At 49.2% G+C, this 15,107-nt stretch overlaps 1 protein-coding gene across 3 annotated transcripts in view; it reads left to right on the top strand.

Moving 5' to 3' along the window:
* The window catches only part of ARID1A (AT-rich interaction domain 1A), a 57,366-nt gene extending 43,421 nt beyond the window's left edge, over positions 1-13,945 (top strand). For all 3 annotated transcript variants that reach the window (XM_080632171.1, XM_080632170.1, XM_080632169.1), the window contains 12 exons: positions 491-636; positions 724-833; positions 2,874-3,083; positions 3,583-3,790; positions 7,070-7,202; positions 7,559-7,731; positions 7,903-8,053; positions 8,212-8,343; positions 8,455-8,551; positions 10,342-11,215; positions 11,368-11,498; positions 12,004-13,945. In XM_080632171.1, coding sequence (XP_080488297.1) covers positions 491-636; positions 724-833; positions 2,874-3,083; positions 3,583-3,790; positions 7,070-7,202; positions 7,559-7,731; positions 7,903-8,053; positions 8,212-8,343; positions 8,455-8,551; positions 10,342-11,215; positions 11,368-11,498; positions 12,004-13,728 — 4,090 coding nt within the window. In that variant the 3' untranslated portion in view covers positions 13,729-13,945. The remainder of the gene's footprint in view (positions 1-490; positions 637-723; positions 834-2,873; positions 3,084-3,582; positions 3,791-7,069; positions 7,203-7,558; positions 7,732-7,902; positions 8,054-8,211; positions 8,344-8,454; positions 8,552-10,341; positions 11,216-11,367; positions 11,499-12,003) is intronic.
* The last annotated feature ends 1,162 nt before the right edge of the window (positions 13,946-15,107 follow it).

The raw sequence follows: 15,107 nt of genomic DNA, 5'->3' as shown, positions 1-15,107 counted from the left end.
TGAGTTTGAGTGACAGTTGTGTATGCAGCTGATAAAGCTAAAATGATGTAGGTTGCATGGGTGGCACAAAGGAAAGAAACAAAAATCATTAAATGTGGCTGGAGCACTACACTGTTGATCTATACACATCATGTAATGCACAGGGCTGCAGGATTTGCAGCCTGTTCTTCCCTGTAAAGGCAACTTAACAACTGAAATGAAGTTCAGTTTGGGGGTGTAACAGAACAAGAGTCAGGGTGAGAATGGTCAGAACTGAAGTGCCTCTTTCAGAACGGTTTGCATCCTCTTTTGAGAATGAGACTTAGGCTCTAGGGTTGCTAAGCTCTAAAAGAGCACCTGATCTTTGGTCTCTTGCTGGAAGAGGGAGCAGGAGAAAGTCACTTCTCCACTTCCTTTGTAGCTTTCTTTTAGCAAAGCTGCTTCCTTAGAAGGCAAAATCTTAATGCTTAGTACTGGGAGTAAGCATCCGTTTCTTCCTTGCCTTCTCCAGGCCTCCTGGTTATCCCAACATGAATCAAGGGGGAATGATGGGCACTGGACCTCCTTATGGACAGGGAATTAACAGTATGGCTGGCATGATAAACCCCCAGGGCCCACCCTATCCGATGGCGGGGAACATGGCCAACAACTCTGCAGGTAAGCCAATGCTGACCATTAAGGCACTTCATCGATTTCATTGTGCTGAATTGAAAATGAGTGTTAAAGCTTCTTTTAACTCCCTAGGGATGGCAGCAAGCCCTGAAATGATGGGTCTTGGGGACGTCAAATTAACACCTGCAACTAAAATGAACAATAAGGCAGATGGGACGCCAAAAGCAGAATCCAAGTCAAAGGTAAAATGTTTTGGGTTTTGTTTTTAATGACTCGCATCCTCTTCAGCATCCAGGAAAACCAAACCATTGCACATTAACTTGGATCAAACAGTGCCTCTATCTAGGAGTGAGTGTGGTTCCCGAGGGAAACCTAATTTGATTCATTCTGCTTACCCTGAACCAGACTTCGTGTTAGCGTGGTTGTCCTTGTCATAGGTGATCTGGCTGCTTGTGACCATGGTTCTAATTGAGGAGAGTGGCTAGTCAGTGGGATGTTCTCTTTTGGAATTTGTTGTGATTTGGAGCATAATTCAAGTGTCTCAGCACTTTTAGAGTAGGCTTTTAGACTGTTTTAGGGTAGGCTCTGGCTATATTTGCAGTAAATACTAAATATGTGTGTTAATAACAGTATCCTTGAGGAGCCTGAACTTTGCCATCTCCCCCCCAGAGACCCACTAGCCCTCAGTAAGGCCAGGAAAGGGACTTCCTATGAGAATTCACATGTTCCCCCCTGTTTGACTCACAGTTTCAAGCCTCTGTCTAGGATTTCTAACAGATGCTTGGCACACCTTATTTATGTGTTCTCGTTTCAGTTGTGAGCTAATCTCGAAGGGGAGCATTGCCCAGTCCTTTGGGAGGAATCCATTTCACTTGCAAAACAATTTAGTATTAGGAATTACCACCTGATACAGTGAAACTGCCAGAAGAAGTGTAAATAAACCTGAGTTTGTTTCTGGTGTAGGCTTGGAGCTAGGCAGTTATCACCTCTCAGCTGGGAGGTGGTACACCAAAGTGTTACAGTTGTTTCACAAACAAACCTCTTACTAATCCTGTATTAAAGCCAGAAGAGGGAGGCAAACAAGTTCTTCAGGGAGTGTTTTTCTTTGCATGACTGCTACCAGTTTCAAAAGAACCACCAAAAAAAGCAGTTTGTGAGCCCATAGTATCTCAGTTTCAACCCATTCCCCCTTGTCCCATCACTACAGTCCCTGATGAAGAGCCCCTCTCCAGCATCCTTGTAGCCCCCTTCAGACACTGGAAGCTGCTCTGAGCTCTCCACGCAGCTTCTCTTCTCCAGGCTGAACAGCCCCAATGTTCCCAGCCTGGCTGCATACAGGAGCTGCTCCAGCCCCTGAGCATCCTCGTGGCCTCCTCTGGACTTGCTCCAACAGCTCCGTGTCCTTATGTTGGCGACATCAGAACTGCACCCAGTGCTGTGAGTGGGGTCTCAGGAGAGCAGAGCAGAGGGGCAGCATCACCTTCTTTGACCTGCTGCTCATGCTGCTTTTGATGCAGCCCAGGACAGGAGTGGTTTCCGGGCTGTGAGTGCACCCTGAAGCCAGCTCATGTTCAGTTCTCATTGACCAACACCCCCAAGTCATCCTCCTCAGACTGCTCTGATTCGCTTCTCAGCCCAGCCTGTAGCTGTGCCTGGGATTGCCCTGACCCAGGGGAGATCCTTGCACTTGGCTGTATCTATATATCCAGGTAGCAGGAGATTTCTGCACTCGTATCAGTGAATAGGCGAGGGAAGAGAGATGGTCTGTGTGAGGAGCCCCTCACCCACACTCATCAAACCTCCTCTTCTTTATTCTTCTTCTGAGGCATGTTTATTTTGATTCCTTTGTGGTGTTTAGCTTCAGTTTAACCTGGCATCTACCACTTGGGCAAGAGAAGAGGCTAACCAGAGGGCAGTTCACCCTGGCACAGTGCATTAGCCATGGGGAATTTGCAGTTGAATTAGGTGTTTTCTCATAGATTTAGCAAGCTCTCTGCAAAGTCTCCTTGAGGTTGGTTTGGTTTCTGTAGCGTTCCTGAAACCTTTCACTTTTCAGAAACACATACTCTGTGAATTCCCTGAGTAGCAGCTGGTTTTGTGATGCCTTTGTTGAGTAACGCTTGCCTGACGTTGATCTGAGACAAGCGTAGGGCTGCTCTAAAGCCGTTCTCTGTGTAACAGCAGAACTCAAACTCTTACCTGGCTGCTGTTTTGAAACCATCTCGGATGTGAACCAGCTGCTTTTGTGCTGCTCAGTCCTGATCTCTCTTTCCTTCTCCTAGAAGTCCAGTTCTTCTACTACAACCAATGAGAAGATCACCAAACTCTATGAGCTGGGTGGGGAGCCCGAGAGGAAGATCTGGGTAGATCGTTACCTGGCCTTTACTGAGGAGAAGGCCATGGGCATGACCAATCTGCCAGCAGTAGGCAGGAAACCCTTGGATCTTTACCGGCTCTACATCTCAGTGAAGGAGATTGGAGGATTGACTCAGGTGAGTGTCCAGCAGCCAGCGTGGTGACTGGGTGATGCCCACCATCTGCCAGTCACAGGCTTAATGGACAACAGAGTTTGAAGTTAGCTTTGGAGCTAAATGGAAGCCCTGACTTCCCATTCAGCAGTGTTTAAATAGCACTTATTAAACCCAGCATCCTTGAAGCGAGCCAGATGTCTGCTCTCCCAGTCCCTGGTTGAGAACAGTCTGTGGTGACATTCTGTTCAAGTGCTTTTTTCCCCTGCTTTGCCCAATGCAAAGGTTGGTGACACTGTCTTTGGTGCATCTGATTTCATTTGCACTCTGTCCCTATGTGGAAAGTTTGCTGTAGGTGAGGAAGAGAGCTGACTGGTTTTGGGGTTCTGAACACGACTGTGTCTGCTCTGCTTGGCACCTCCTGCATCCTTTGTGTTAGCTGGGAAGTGTTGATTTCTCCCCAGAAAACCTCTTGGAGGAGGAGCTGGATTTTGAGTTCAGAGCCTCCTCTTTGGTTGTGCAGGTCAACAAAAACAAGAAATGGCGCGAATTAGCCACAAATCTCAACGTGGGCACGTCCAGCAGTGCAGCGAGCTCTTTGAAGAAGCAGTACATCCAGTGTCTCTATGCCTTTGAGTGCAAGATTGAGCGAGGTGAAGACCCCCCTCCAGATATCTTTGCAGCTGCCGATTCAAAGAAGTCTCAGACTAAGATACAGCCTCCATCTCCAGGTGAGTTGAGGCACTGGTTTGAGGTGTGAAGTGGGTGTTTGCACCATAGGATCCCCTTGTGGAGACTCTCCATGCTGTGGGTCAGGCTGGTTCCAAACTTCCACAAAGCCCCTGTGTCTGTCTCTAGTTAGATGTTCTCTAGTTGGGTAGATTAAATACTTTCCTAATCTGGGAGTGAGTGAGCAGGAATAAGTCAGGCTTCTTGGGATAGTGCAGGTTTTGTGTGTCACACCTCTATACTAAGGAAACTTAAAAATCCATACGTAGCTACATACACACACCTCTACACTTCCTCATACATCGCTGCCTTGTGGGGAATCGGGTGGAAAGGGAAGTCTGGAGTTACCCCTACAAGCTGATCTCTGTGTATTCGGACAGCAGCCCTTTTGACTGCTCAGCTTTGGGAACTTGCTAGAAAAGCTGTGCTTGTTTTGATTATGCAAGTGCTACCTTCTGGGAGTAAATGCTTGATGTGGATGTGAACTCATCTTCCTCACCCATTACTTCTTTCCATCTTCAGCAGGAGATGGTGAGGACTTTCTGAGGCTCTGTGCACAGACACTTTGTAAGCCTGTTACAGGTCGAATGCTCTAGAAATGAAGCCCCTTCAAATGCACTTCTGTTGTTTCAAATGTGATGGAGTGCTCTGGTTTCTGAATATTTAAGCAGAATAATTCAGATGTGTTGAACAAAAAATGTCCCCCAAAACCCAACCAAAAAAGGAGGAAAGGTCCAGGCTGTTGTCATCTTTAGTCCTCATTGCTTGAATTGCCAACACTTCAAGCTTCAGTTTTCCAGTTTGTCTTATAAGTAAACCTTCAGATGCTTTTTCTGGTCAGGAGCCTGTTCATGTAGGTGAGATAAAACATTGTCTGCTTTGAAGCCCCTGTAATGTGTGCAGAAAATGCCCTTCTGGTTCTGAAACCTGGCATTGTGTCCCGAGGAGTGGAATAATGAACCCTTTTTGGATTGTATTGCAGTTGTGTGTCAGCCCTGCTAAGCCCTCAGTTGACGCTGAGCTTGTCCGAGTACTCCATTGGCAACTGCATTTGTCTGTCTTCTCTGTTACAGAGTGTTGGTTTCTTTAAGTCCTAATTCATATCTTTTCACTAGTCAGGAAACCTGTCCCAGTGTAGCTTCAGCCTTGGTGTATTCTGTAAGACAAAGCAACTTCTGTGTCATTAGACTAAACTTCTGTCTAAAGTGGTGTCTCGGTTCCGCATAACCGAGACCACAAATCCATCCCCGCTTTCTTTCCAAAACCACTTTCTTGCCCCCCAGAGATCCTAGGCAGGGGACCAAAGATGTTAAGAGCATGTGGAGTTTATTTGGAGAGGGCTGAGACTTTTCAGGAGCCACTTAAACCCTCCTGTAGCACTTGCTGCCTGTCAAAATGGGTTTGAAGGGGCATCAATTTTTATGTCGCTTCAGCTAACGCGGAGCTATATGGAGGTGGTGAGTCTGCCTTCAGGGCTGTGCTACCGGTGATCTGCTTCAGCACATCAGCAGGAGGAATTTGCAGGGCTGCTATCCCCACTTGACTTAGTCTGCAGGTTTGATTCCTGTGCTCTATGGTATTTTCTATGTAAACTGTTCTCTCCACTTGTCTTACTCCGGATTCCTGCCACTAGGAATACGCAGAGGCAGCCCTGAAGCGTGGTTGGTTGCTCTGATCCTTTAAGCCATATCACTCAGCATGTTCATGCTTCTGTTTCACTTTCCTTTTCTTCCTCTTTCTTGCTCCTCTGGATGGGCAGGAAGCAGGGGTGTAAGCACAACACAAAGTGCTCTCACAACCCAGAGCAGAGCATCTAAAGGCCTCTTGCAGGACAGTCAGCTAGGTTCAGCTCTTGGTGCTGGAGCTGTTTCCATGCATTGATAACCTTCAAAACCCAAAGGTGTTCCCAGAAGGGCTGGAGCGGGCTGGGTATTGCCCCGTGGGCACTCTTCACAGGTTTCGAACACGCTTCTTGGGTTCCTGCTCACAAACTGCAGCGTGTCCCCAGGGAGGCGTAATCAGTCTGCGTTGAGTTTTAATTCCCAGAGCATGGAACTGGCCCGGCTCCAACCGTGTGTAAATTTGTGAGTGGGAGGGACACCGGGGGGGGTGGGGACAAACACCAAATGGCAGCGACGCAGGGAATGTCTCCAGGCCTCTTCCTGCTGGTGCCAACATCGCACACACAGAGAGCAGCCAATTCCTGCGGGAAGCGCGTGGAGCCGAACCCGCTGCGGGGGGAAGGAGAAGGCCGGTGAATGAAGCTCCCCACTGAGCTCGCCTCTGCCCTTCCTTCTCCAGAGACCTCCGCGGGCTGGGAGGGAGTCGCAGGGAAGAGGACAGGGTGCCAGGAAGGTGGGGTGTAAACAAACATGCCCTGGATGTGACCTCGGAGGGTTTTAATGAATAGCTGAAATGAGTCATCAACCGGCGGGGCTGGGGTGAGGATATCGGGTGCTGGATGAGAACTCATGGAAACATGAATTAAGAGTTCAGCTCTTGCCAGCTGCGAGGAGCAGATGAACCTGGGCTGACGCTGTCACAGGCAGGGCAGAGGGGAGCTCCTGGAGCTCCCAGCACAGCTGGATTACACACAATGGCCTAGGAGTTTTGATGAAAGCCTCCTTGGGAACTTGCTGGACGGGTTCACTGAAAGATCCAGCATCACCAGCATTCCCTGTTCCAGGAATCCTTGGGAGTGGTGCTTGAATTAACCTGCATGAATTAACCCTTCTGGAAGGGCAGAGCAGACAGAAGCCTTGTTCAGAGTTACTTGGTGGCTTCAGCTATGTTCTGGGTGATGTTCAGCTGATGTTCTAGTTTCCAGCACCAGAAAGATCATGAGATATTTCATGAGAGAGCTGAAACCCACCTTGCTGGGTAGAAAGAGTGTGAAGGTGATGATGGGTCAGGAGCTGTCACTTGGCAAGAAGCACTGTATTCCCTGACACACGGTGCACTGTAGAGCATCAGCCTTTGGAGCCGGATAGGTTGGGCACCACGACATTGTGCCACAGTGGTGGCAACGGTGTGTAAATGGAAAGAACAAAGAGATGATGAAAATGAATGTGTCCTCTTGGTTCTAGAGCACTGTGTGTGGTTCTGGGAAGTCAGGCCCAGTGTGTCTTTGAAATGTTGAGCTCCTTGTACTCTTTTTGGCCATATTTCATGTGTGTCTTGAAGGACTCTTTGCTCTGTGCTCTTGAGGCTGATGTTCTGGGAGCTTCTGGGTTGCACCTGTAGGGTGCAGAGCTGCTCACACCACATCTCTGTTCTTGCAGCGGGTTCAGGCTCAATGCAGGGTCCTCAGACACCTCAGTCCACCAGCAGCTCCATGGCAGAGGGAGGAGACTTGAAGCCACCAACTCCAGCATCTACGCCACACAGTCAGATGCCTCCTTTGCCAGGCATCAGGTATGAAACCATTGCACCCTATTCCCCTATGCTGGATGCAGACTGTGAACATGAGGTTGCTCCTGGGTCATTCCCAAAGAAGGCTGGAGACTTGAGAACCTATTTTGGTGGGGCTCCATGGCTTTGCTCCTATGTTAACAGCTCACACCAACATTATTGACTCTGCATTTGTGTGTAAATAATCATTTTGGGTCTGGGGACAGTGTTGTAGGATAGTTCTTCATGCCTCTGTTGGAGGAGCATCACTGGCCCTTCTAGGGGATAGCAACACCTGAGGGGGAACATGTGGGGAAAAGTATCCTGAGGATCATTATGGGCCTCTCTAATCCTGTTTTTGCGGGTTGTTTTTGAATCAGGAGTAACTCAGTGGGCCTTCAGGATGCCTTTGCAGATGGTAGTGATCCTACGTTCCAGAAACGGAACTCCATGACTCCAAATCCAGGGTACCAGCCCAGCATGAATACCTCTGACATGATGGGTCGCATGTCTTACGAGCCAAATAAAGATCCTTACAGCAGTATGAGGAAAGGTGAGGAAGTCTTTGCATGCTTTTCTCCCTTAAGCACTAATCCCTGTAGCTGGCTCTATGCTGGAGTGTGCTGTAGGAGACCTTCTGCTTGCCCTTCTTCCCCAGAAGACGGGATGTATCTTTCTAAGGCAGAGGTAGACACATTTATTGGTTCTTCTTTTAATATTCCAGCTCCAGGAAGCGATCCCTTCATGTCCTCAGGGCAGGGCCCCAACAGTGGTATGGGTGACCCTTACAATCGTGCTGCAGGTCCAGGGATGGGTAACATGGCCATGGGACAGCGGCAACACTATTCCTACGGAGGTCCTTACGACAGGGTGAGGTGGGTACTTCAGCCTGGTGAGATCCTGATTTGCTTGACTCACATGAAATGATGACTTCCTCTTCACTGCTGTGACTTTGCTGATCATCCTTTACCATTAGAGGAGCAAGGGTGGATTTATATGGTTGTGGGGGGGTTTTCCCTTTGTTTCCATGTAGGACGGAACCCGGCATGGGACCTGAGGGCAACTTAGCCACAGGAACTCCGCAACCAAACATCATGCCTTCCACCCCGGACTCGGGGATGTACTCTCCCAGCCGCTACCCACAGCAGCAGCAGCAGCAGCAAAGGTCTGTGTGGGGTCTTGCCACAAACAGCTCTTCCCACGTAGAAAGCTCTTGAGACTGTGAAAGTGAAGCGTGCATCTGATCAGACAAGTAATGCATCTGTTTCTTCTCCAGACATGATTCCTATGGCAATCAATTCTCCACTCAAGGCACATCCTCGGGCAGCCCCTTCCCTAGCCAGCAAACTACCATGTACCAACAGCAGCAGCAGGTAAATCATCAGAAAGCCTCTGATGTGTTTGACTGAGACATGAAAGAGTTTTATCTGTGCAGTTACAAAAAGGGGGGATGAAAACTCTTTGGGGTGTGTGTTTGCTTTATGGAACGTGTAGAATTGAGTAACTTACATGGGAGGTGGGTTTTTTTCCAGTTTCCAAATTGTTGAAGTTTTCATTAGTGTTTCCAGTGTTGGGTCAGCAAAACGTTTGGAGAAGGGAGGTTGTGGCGCTTGCAGATGTGTGAGGACAGGAAACTTCACTCGGTTTGTCTGCCCCTCTGGAACTTTCTGAGTCCCATCGTGTTCCTGTAACATTTGAGTTCCAAGTGATCTGCTGGGTTCAGTGTTGAGTCTTTGATCTGGGGAGCTGTTCCAGGTGGATCCTTCTGCACAACCCAGGCCTCTTTTTGTTGTCTCTGCCTTACTGAGCCTGCAGACAAAGGCCTCAGACCTGCCTCCACTCCACTGCCCCACTGCCTCCTACTCACTGCTCACAAAACACCGGGTTTGTTTCAGGACAGTTTGAATGAACATATTTCTCTTTCCATAATCCTTACGTATGACTTGCTCTTTGTATCAGTGCCAGGACCCTGATAATTCCAAACCCTCTGGTTTAGGGGAGTAGAGAGGGCACTCGCTGAGCTGTGCTAAGAATAATTCCAACTGCTCTGCAGTTTGGCTCTGCAACCAGAGCCACGGGGCTCGGAGCCAAGAGTTTGACATACTCTGGTACTTGTCATCTTTGAAGCCCTAGAGCTCCGTCTGATGCCAGTCATGACCATGGAGCTTCTGAACAGGCTGCAGAGCATAGCCCCTTGGAGGCAAGAGATCCTGGAGTTCAGTTTTGTCTCAGCAATTCACTCTTTTCTCCATTTGCACTTAAAAGAAGGGGGGAATAGTTCTCGCTCCTTCCAGTGATGTGTTTTGAAATCTACAGGAAGGGAAGCAGCAGGAAGTACAGCAGGTTTTAATGCATCTTGTTTGCTTCAGCAGAAACCTGTTTTCTGGGAAATAAAAGGGAAATAGGGCCTGATAAAATTCCTGGATGTGAGAGGAAACAAGTGCGGGTGCACAGCTTGGTTTGTGGTGAACAGCAGCCCTGAGTCTTTCCTACAGGAAAGTCCTTTCTGTGGGCAGACTGCTGCCCCCAAGGCATTCTTGTAGAATCCACAAGGAAAGTACCCAACCAGCCACAAGGAACTGGTCCTGGCTTGTGGATTTGAAAGATTGATCCCACCTCATGCTGGGTACGGCTAACAACAAGACAACTCTTGCCCTCTTACAGGCCATGCCATGGAGCAGCAATACCCCCTGAGGGTTGGGTTGCTTGTTTCTAAGCACCTCCGGTATGGAGCCAGGCTGAGAACATGGGGGCTGTTCAGCCTGGAGAAGAGAAGCTGCGTGGAGACCTCAGAGCAGCTTCCAGTGTCTGAAGGGGGCTGCAAGGACGCTGGAGAGGGGCTCTTCATCAGGGACTGTAACGATGGGACAGGGGGTGATGGGTTCAGACTGAAACAAGGGAAGTTCAGGTTAGATTTAAGGAAGAAGTTCTTTACTGTGAGAGTGGTGAGACATTGGCACAGGCTGCCCCAAGAAGTGGTGAATGCTCCATCCCTGGCAGTGTTCAAGGCCAGGTTGAACAGAGCCTTGGGTGACATGGTCTCATGTGAAGTGTCCCTGCCCATGGCAGGGGATTGGAACTGGATGAGCTGAAGGTTCTTTCCAACCCAAACCGTTCTGTGATCCTATCCAGTCTCATGTTGATGCCTTTCTTTTCCCTGTAGAATTACAAGCGGCCGATGGACGGCAGCTACGGCCCCCCCGCGAAGCGACACGAAGGGGAGATGTACAACGTACCATACAGCGCCGGGCAGGGGCAGACCCAGCAGCAGCTGCCTCCAGCACAGAGCCAGCAACCCAGCCAGCAGCAAACTGCACAGCCGTCTCCACAGCAGGACCTGTATAACCAGTATGGGAGTACATACCCTGCTGCTGACCGCCGCGCTGCCGGAGGGCCACAGAACCAGTTCCCATTCCAATTTGGCAGAGACAGGGTCTCGGCTCCCCCGGGCTCCAATGCTCAGCAGAACATGCCTCCTCAGATGATGGGGGGTCCCATACAGTCTGCTCCAGAGGGTCCACAGCAAGGTGCCATGTGGCAAGGGCGCAATGAAATAGGGTACAGCTATCCGAACCGGCAGAGCACGGGCTCTGCACCCCAGGGGCCTGCTTACCATGGAGTGACTCGAACAGATGACATCCTGCATTCAGACCAGAGGGTCAACCATGAGGGACCGTGGCCTTCCCATGGGAACCGGCAACCTCCTTATGGTCCTTCTGCCCCCGTGCCCCCAATGACCAGGCCCCCTCAGTCTAACTACCAGACCGCCCCTAGCATGCAGAATCACATTCCTCAGGTATCCAGCCCAGCACCTCTGCCCAGACCTCTGGAGAATCGCACTTCTCCCAGTAAATCTCCGTTCCTGCACTCGGGGATGAAAATGCAGAAGGCAGGACCACCGGTCCCTGCCTCACATATAACACCAGCAGCTGTACAGCCTCCCATGATCCGACGAGACATCACCTTCCCTCCGGGATCAGTAGAAGCAACGCAACCTGTGTTGAAGCAGAGGAGACGGCTGACAGCAAAAGATATCGGTAAGAGGAAACTCCTGCTTTTCTGCTTGTGCCTGATCTGTACATCACCTTAAACAAGCTTTGCTCTTTGTGGATCCAAAAAGCAGTATCAAGTATCTCCTTTTTTGTTTTTAAACTCCAGGAGCTGGAAGTATCATATGTTTATGTTACAGGAACTCCTGAAGCCTGGAGAGTGATGATGTCTCTGAAGTCTGGGCTGCTAGCTGAAAGTACGTGGGCCTTAGATACCATAAACATCCTGCTCTATGATGACAACAGCATAATGACCTTCAACCTCAGCCAGGTGCGTGCAGATGCTCTCTCATGCAGGTCTTTGAAGTGCTAATTGTGTAGGGTTTTCTTGTCAGCGAGATAGCAACAAGCAGCTCCTGCCCTTGTAGGGCCAGACCCCGGGATGTCCCTAGACCCGTGGAGCGTGCCAGGTTGGAAGAGAGTATGAGGTCTGGGGAGCTGTGCACTGCTTACTCACTGGCCCATGTCATTTGTACCTTTGTTGGATATACAACCAAGAGCACTTGTGTTTGCACAAGTGTATGTATGTGTTTGGGGGGTGGCTTGGATACCGACAGTCAGTACCTCGGTTTTGTCTTTTTCCCTTTCTCAGAGGACAGAAAACTCTGCTTTGCAAACAGTTATTGCCAGCATGAAAAGAACCCAGTAATTACAAGCACAGCTTAAATTCTTAGCCCTTTATGCCCCACTTCCCCAGTTGCTCACGTTGGCCTAAGTTGTTTTCTGATCACTGTTCTCTTCCTTCCTTCCCCTCCTGTTTTTCCTCTCCCTCTTAGCTGCCAGGCTTGCTGGAACTCTTGGTGGAGTATTTCCGGCGCTGCCTGATCGAGATCTTTGGAATCCTGAAGGAATACGAGGTGGGAGACCCAGGGCAAAGAACACTATTAGATCCTGAAAGGTTCTGCAAGTCTTCAGCTTCCTCTCCTGAAGAAGGGGAGGAGGATGATGAACCACGGAGCCTGAACTGTGAGGAGGAAGACGAGGATGAGGAAGAGGAGGAGGCTGCGTTTTCGAGCAAGGACAAAGTACCTCTAGAGAGCAGCGAGGAAAAGCTAGTTAGTAAATTTGACAAGCTTCCAGTCAAGGTGGTGCAGAAAAACGACCCCTTTGTGGTAGATTATTCAGACAAGTTGGGGCGGGTGCAGGAGTTCGAGAGCGGGCTGCTGCACTGGCGGATCGGCGGCGGCGACACCACCGAGCACATCCAGACCCACTTTGAGAGCAAGACGGAGCTACCTTTGACTCACAAACGAGCTTCCTGCACCTCTGTCTTGAGGAAACGTTCAGCAGCTGAGAGCAATCCCAGCACTAGGGAAGGAGAGACTCCTCCATCCGACAGCTCCTCGGAGAAGAGGATAACTGCCACCATGGATGACATGCTGTCGGCACGTCCGGGCGCCTTGGCAGGGGAGGAGGAAGAGGTTAAAGCTCTGGAAACGGCGAAGGAAAGCAGCAAGTTTCCCTTTGGCATTAGTCCAGCTCAGAGCCACAGAAACATCAAAATCCTGGAGGATGAACCTCACAGTAAAGACGAGACACCCTTGTGCACCCTCCTGGACTGGCAGGACTCTCTGGCGAAGCGCTGCATTTGTGTCTCTAACATCATCAGGAGTTTATCGTTTGTGCCGGGCAATGACTTTGAAATGTCAAAACATCCCGGGCTGCTGCTGATTCTAGGGAAATTGATTCTCTTACACCACAAGCATCCAGAACGCAAACAGGCACCCCTGACCTATGAGAAAGAGGAGGAGCAGGACCAAGGGGTGAGCTGCAACAAGGTGGAGTGGTGGTGGGACTGCTTGGAGATGCTGCGTGAAAATACACTGGTCACGTTGGCCAACATTTCTGGCCAGCTGGACCTCTCCCCTTACCCAGAAAGCATCTGTTTGCCTATCCTGGATGGACTCCTCCACTGGGCAGTATGTCCATCAGCAGAGGCCCAGGATCCCTTCCCAACACTGGGACCCAATGCGGTCCTCTCCCCTCAGAGACTGGTTTTGGAAACACTCAGCAAACTCAGCATCCAGGACAACAATGTGGATTTGATTCTTGCAACTCCCCCCTTCAGTCGCTTGGAGAAGCTGTACAGCACCATGGTGCGGTTCCTTAGTGACAGAAAGAACCCGGTGTGTCGAGAGATGGCTGTGGTACTACTGGCCAACTTGGCACAGGGGGACAGCCTGGCAGCAAGAGCGATTGCTGTGCAGAAGGGCAGCATTGGCAACTTGCTGGGCTTTTTGGAGGACAGCCTGGCCGCCACGCAGTTCCAGCAGAGCCAGGCCAGCTTGATGCACATGCAGAACCCACCCTTTGAGTCGACGAGCGTGGACATGATGCGCCGGGCTGCTCGGGCGCTGCTCGCCCTGGCCAAGGTGGACGAGAACCACTCGGAGTTCACGTTATACGAGTCGCGGCTGTTGGACATCTCCGTGTCGCCTTTGATGAACTCTTTGGTTTCACAAGTTATTTGTGATGTACTGTTTTTAATTGGCCAGTCATGACAGCTGTGGGATCCGAGCCCCTGTGTGCGTGTGCGTGAGTGGAGAACTTAGAAACTGACTGTTGCCCTTTATTTATGCAAAACCACCTCAGAATCCACTGTCTACCCTGCGCTGTCCTGCTTCTCCCTTGGGGAATGATGTCCCCGTTCCCCCTCCCTTTCCCCTGCCCTTCAAATTTGTCCTGAATCCCTTATTAAAGGAGACAAAGTTCTGTCTACATAGAAGACTTTTTTTTTATTTTAACCAAAGTTACTGTCGTTTACAGTGAGTTTGGGGAAACGACTTTGCCGCGTTATCACATTGACAGGCACCACTTTCCTAACTGTTTTTAATGGTAAAACTCTTGAAGGACAAAAACAAACCCCAAGTGACTGCTGAACTCTGTGTGGTTTTATCGTTGTACATTCACAATCTTGCAGGAACCAAGAAGTTAACCAGTGGTGAACAGACCTTGTCCGAGGGAGGCCTGTGCAGTAGCGTGTAGAACTTCATGTACTGTACACCTTAAACTGTAAAACATACTGTAATAATGTCTCACATGGAAAAAAAAAGAGAAAAAGAGAAAAAAAAAAAAGAAAAAAGCTGGCTCAGCAGCAAGCTGTAGTTTTTAAAAATGTTTTTAGTTAATGTTGAGGAGAAAAAAAAAAAAAAGGCTTTTCCCCCAAAGTATCATGTGTGAACCTACAACACCCTGACCTCTTTCTCTCTTCCTCCTTGATTGTATGAATAACCCTGAGATCACCTCTTAGAACTGGTTTTAACCTTTAGCCGCAGCCCGAACGCTGCCACGTGTGTATATATATATGACGTTGTACATTGCACATACCCTAAGATCCCTCGCAGTTTTGTCCCCCTCTCCCTTCCCCTTTATAGTATGACGAGTTAAACGAGTTGATGACCTGCAAAAGCGAGACACAATTATTTAATCTCTTGCCAGACATCCCTCCCTGGAGGATGCTGTACAGGTCTCTGTGTATAAAGTCATTGCTGTCTCCAGCAGCCAATCAACTTATAGTTTATTTTTTCCTGGTTTTGTTTTCTTTCTAATCGAGGTGTGAAAAAGTTCTAGGTTCAGTTGAAGTTCCTGATGAAGAAACACAATTGAGATTTTTCAGTGATGAATTCTGCATATTTGTATTTCAGACGATGTAGCTAAAAACTTGATGTAAATTCCTCCCTTTTTTCCTTTTTTGGCTTAATGAATATCATTTATTCAGTATGAAATCTTTATACTATATGTTCCACGTGTTAAGAATAAATGTACATTAAATCTTGGTAAGATGTTTGTAAGGGTTTTCTTTATTAGCAGAACGAGGAGGTACCTTCAGTGCTGTCAGGTCTGGTAGAGGTGATGTTGTAGGTCAGCTCCTTACCACGCG

Source organism: Psittacula echo (assembly GCF_963264785.1).
Source record: "Psittacula echo genome assembly, chromosome: 21".
In the NCBI taxonomy this organism is placed as follows: domain Eukaryota; kingdom Metazoa; phylum Chordata; class Aves; order Psittaciformes; family Psittacidae; genus Psittacula; species Psittacula echo.
The sequence above is the reverse complement of the archived record's forward strand: the minus strand, read 5'-3'. Positions and strand labels throughout refer to the sequence as shown.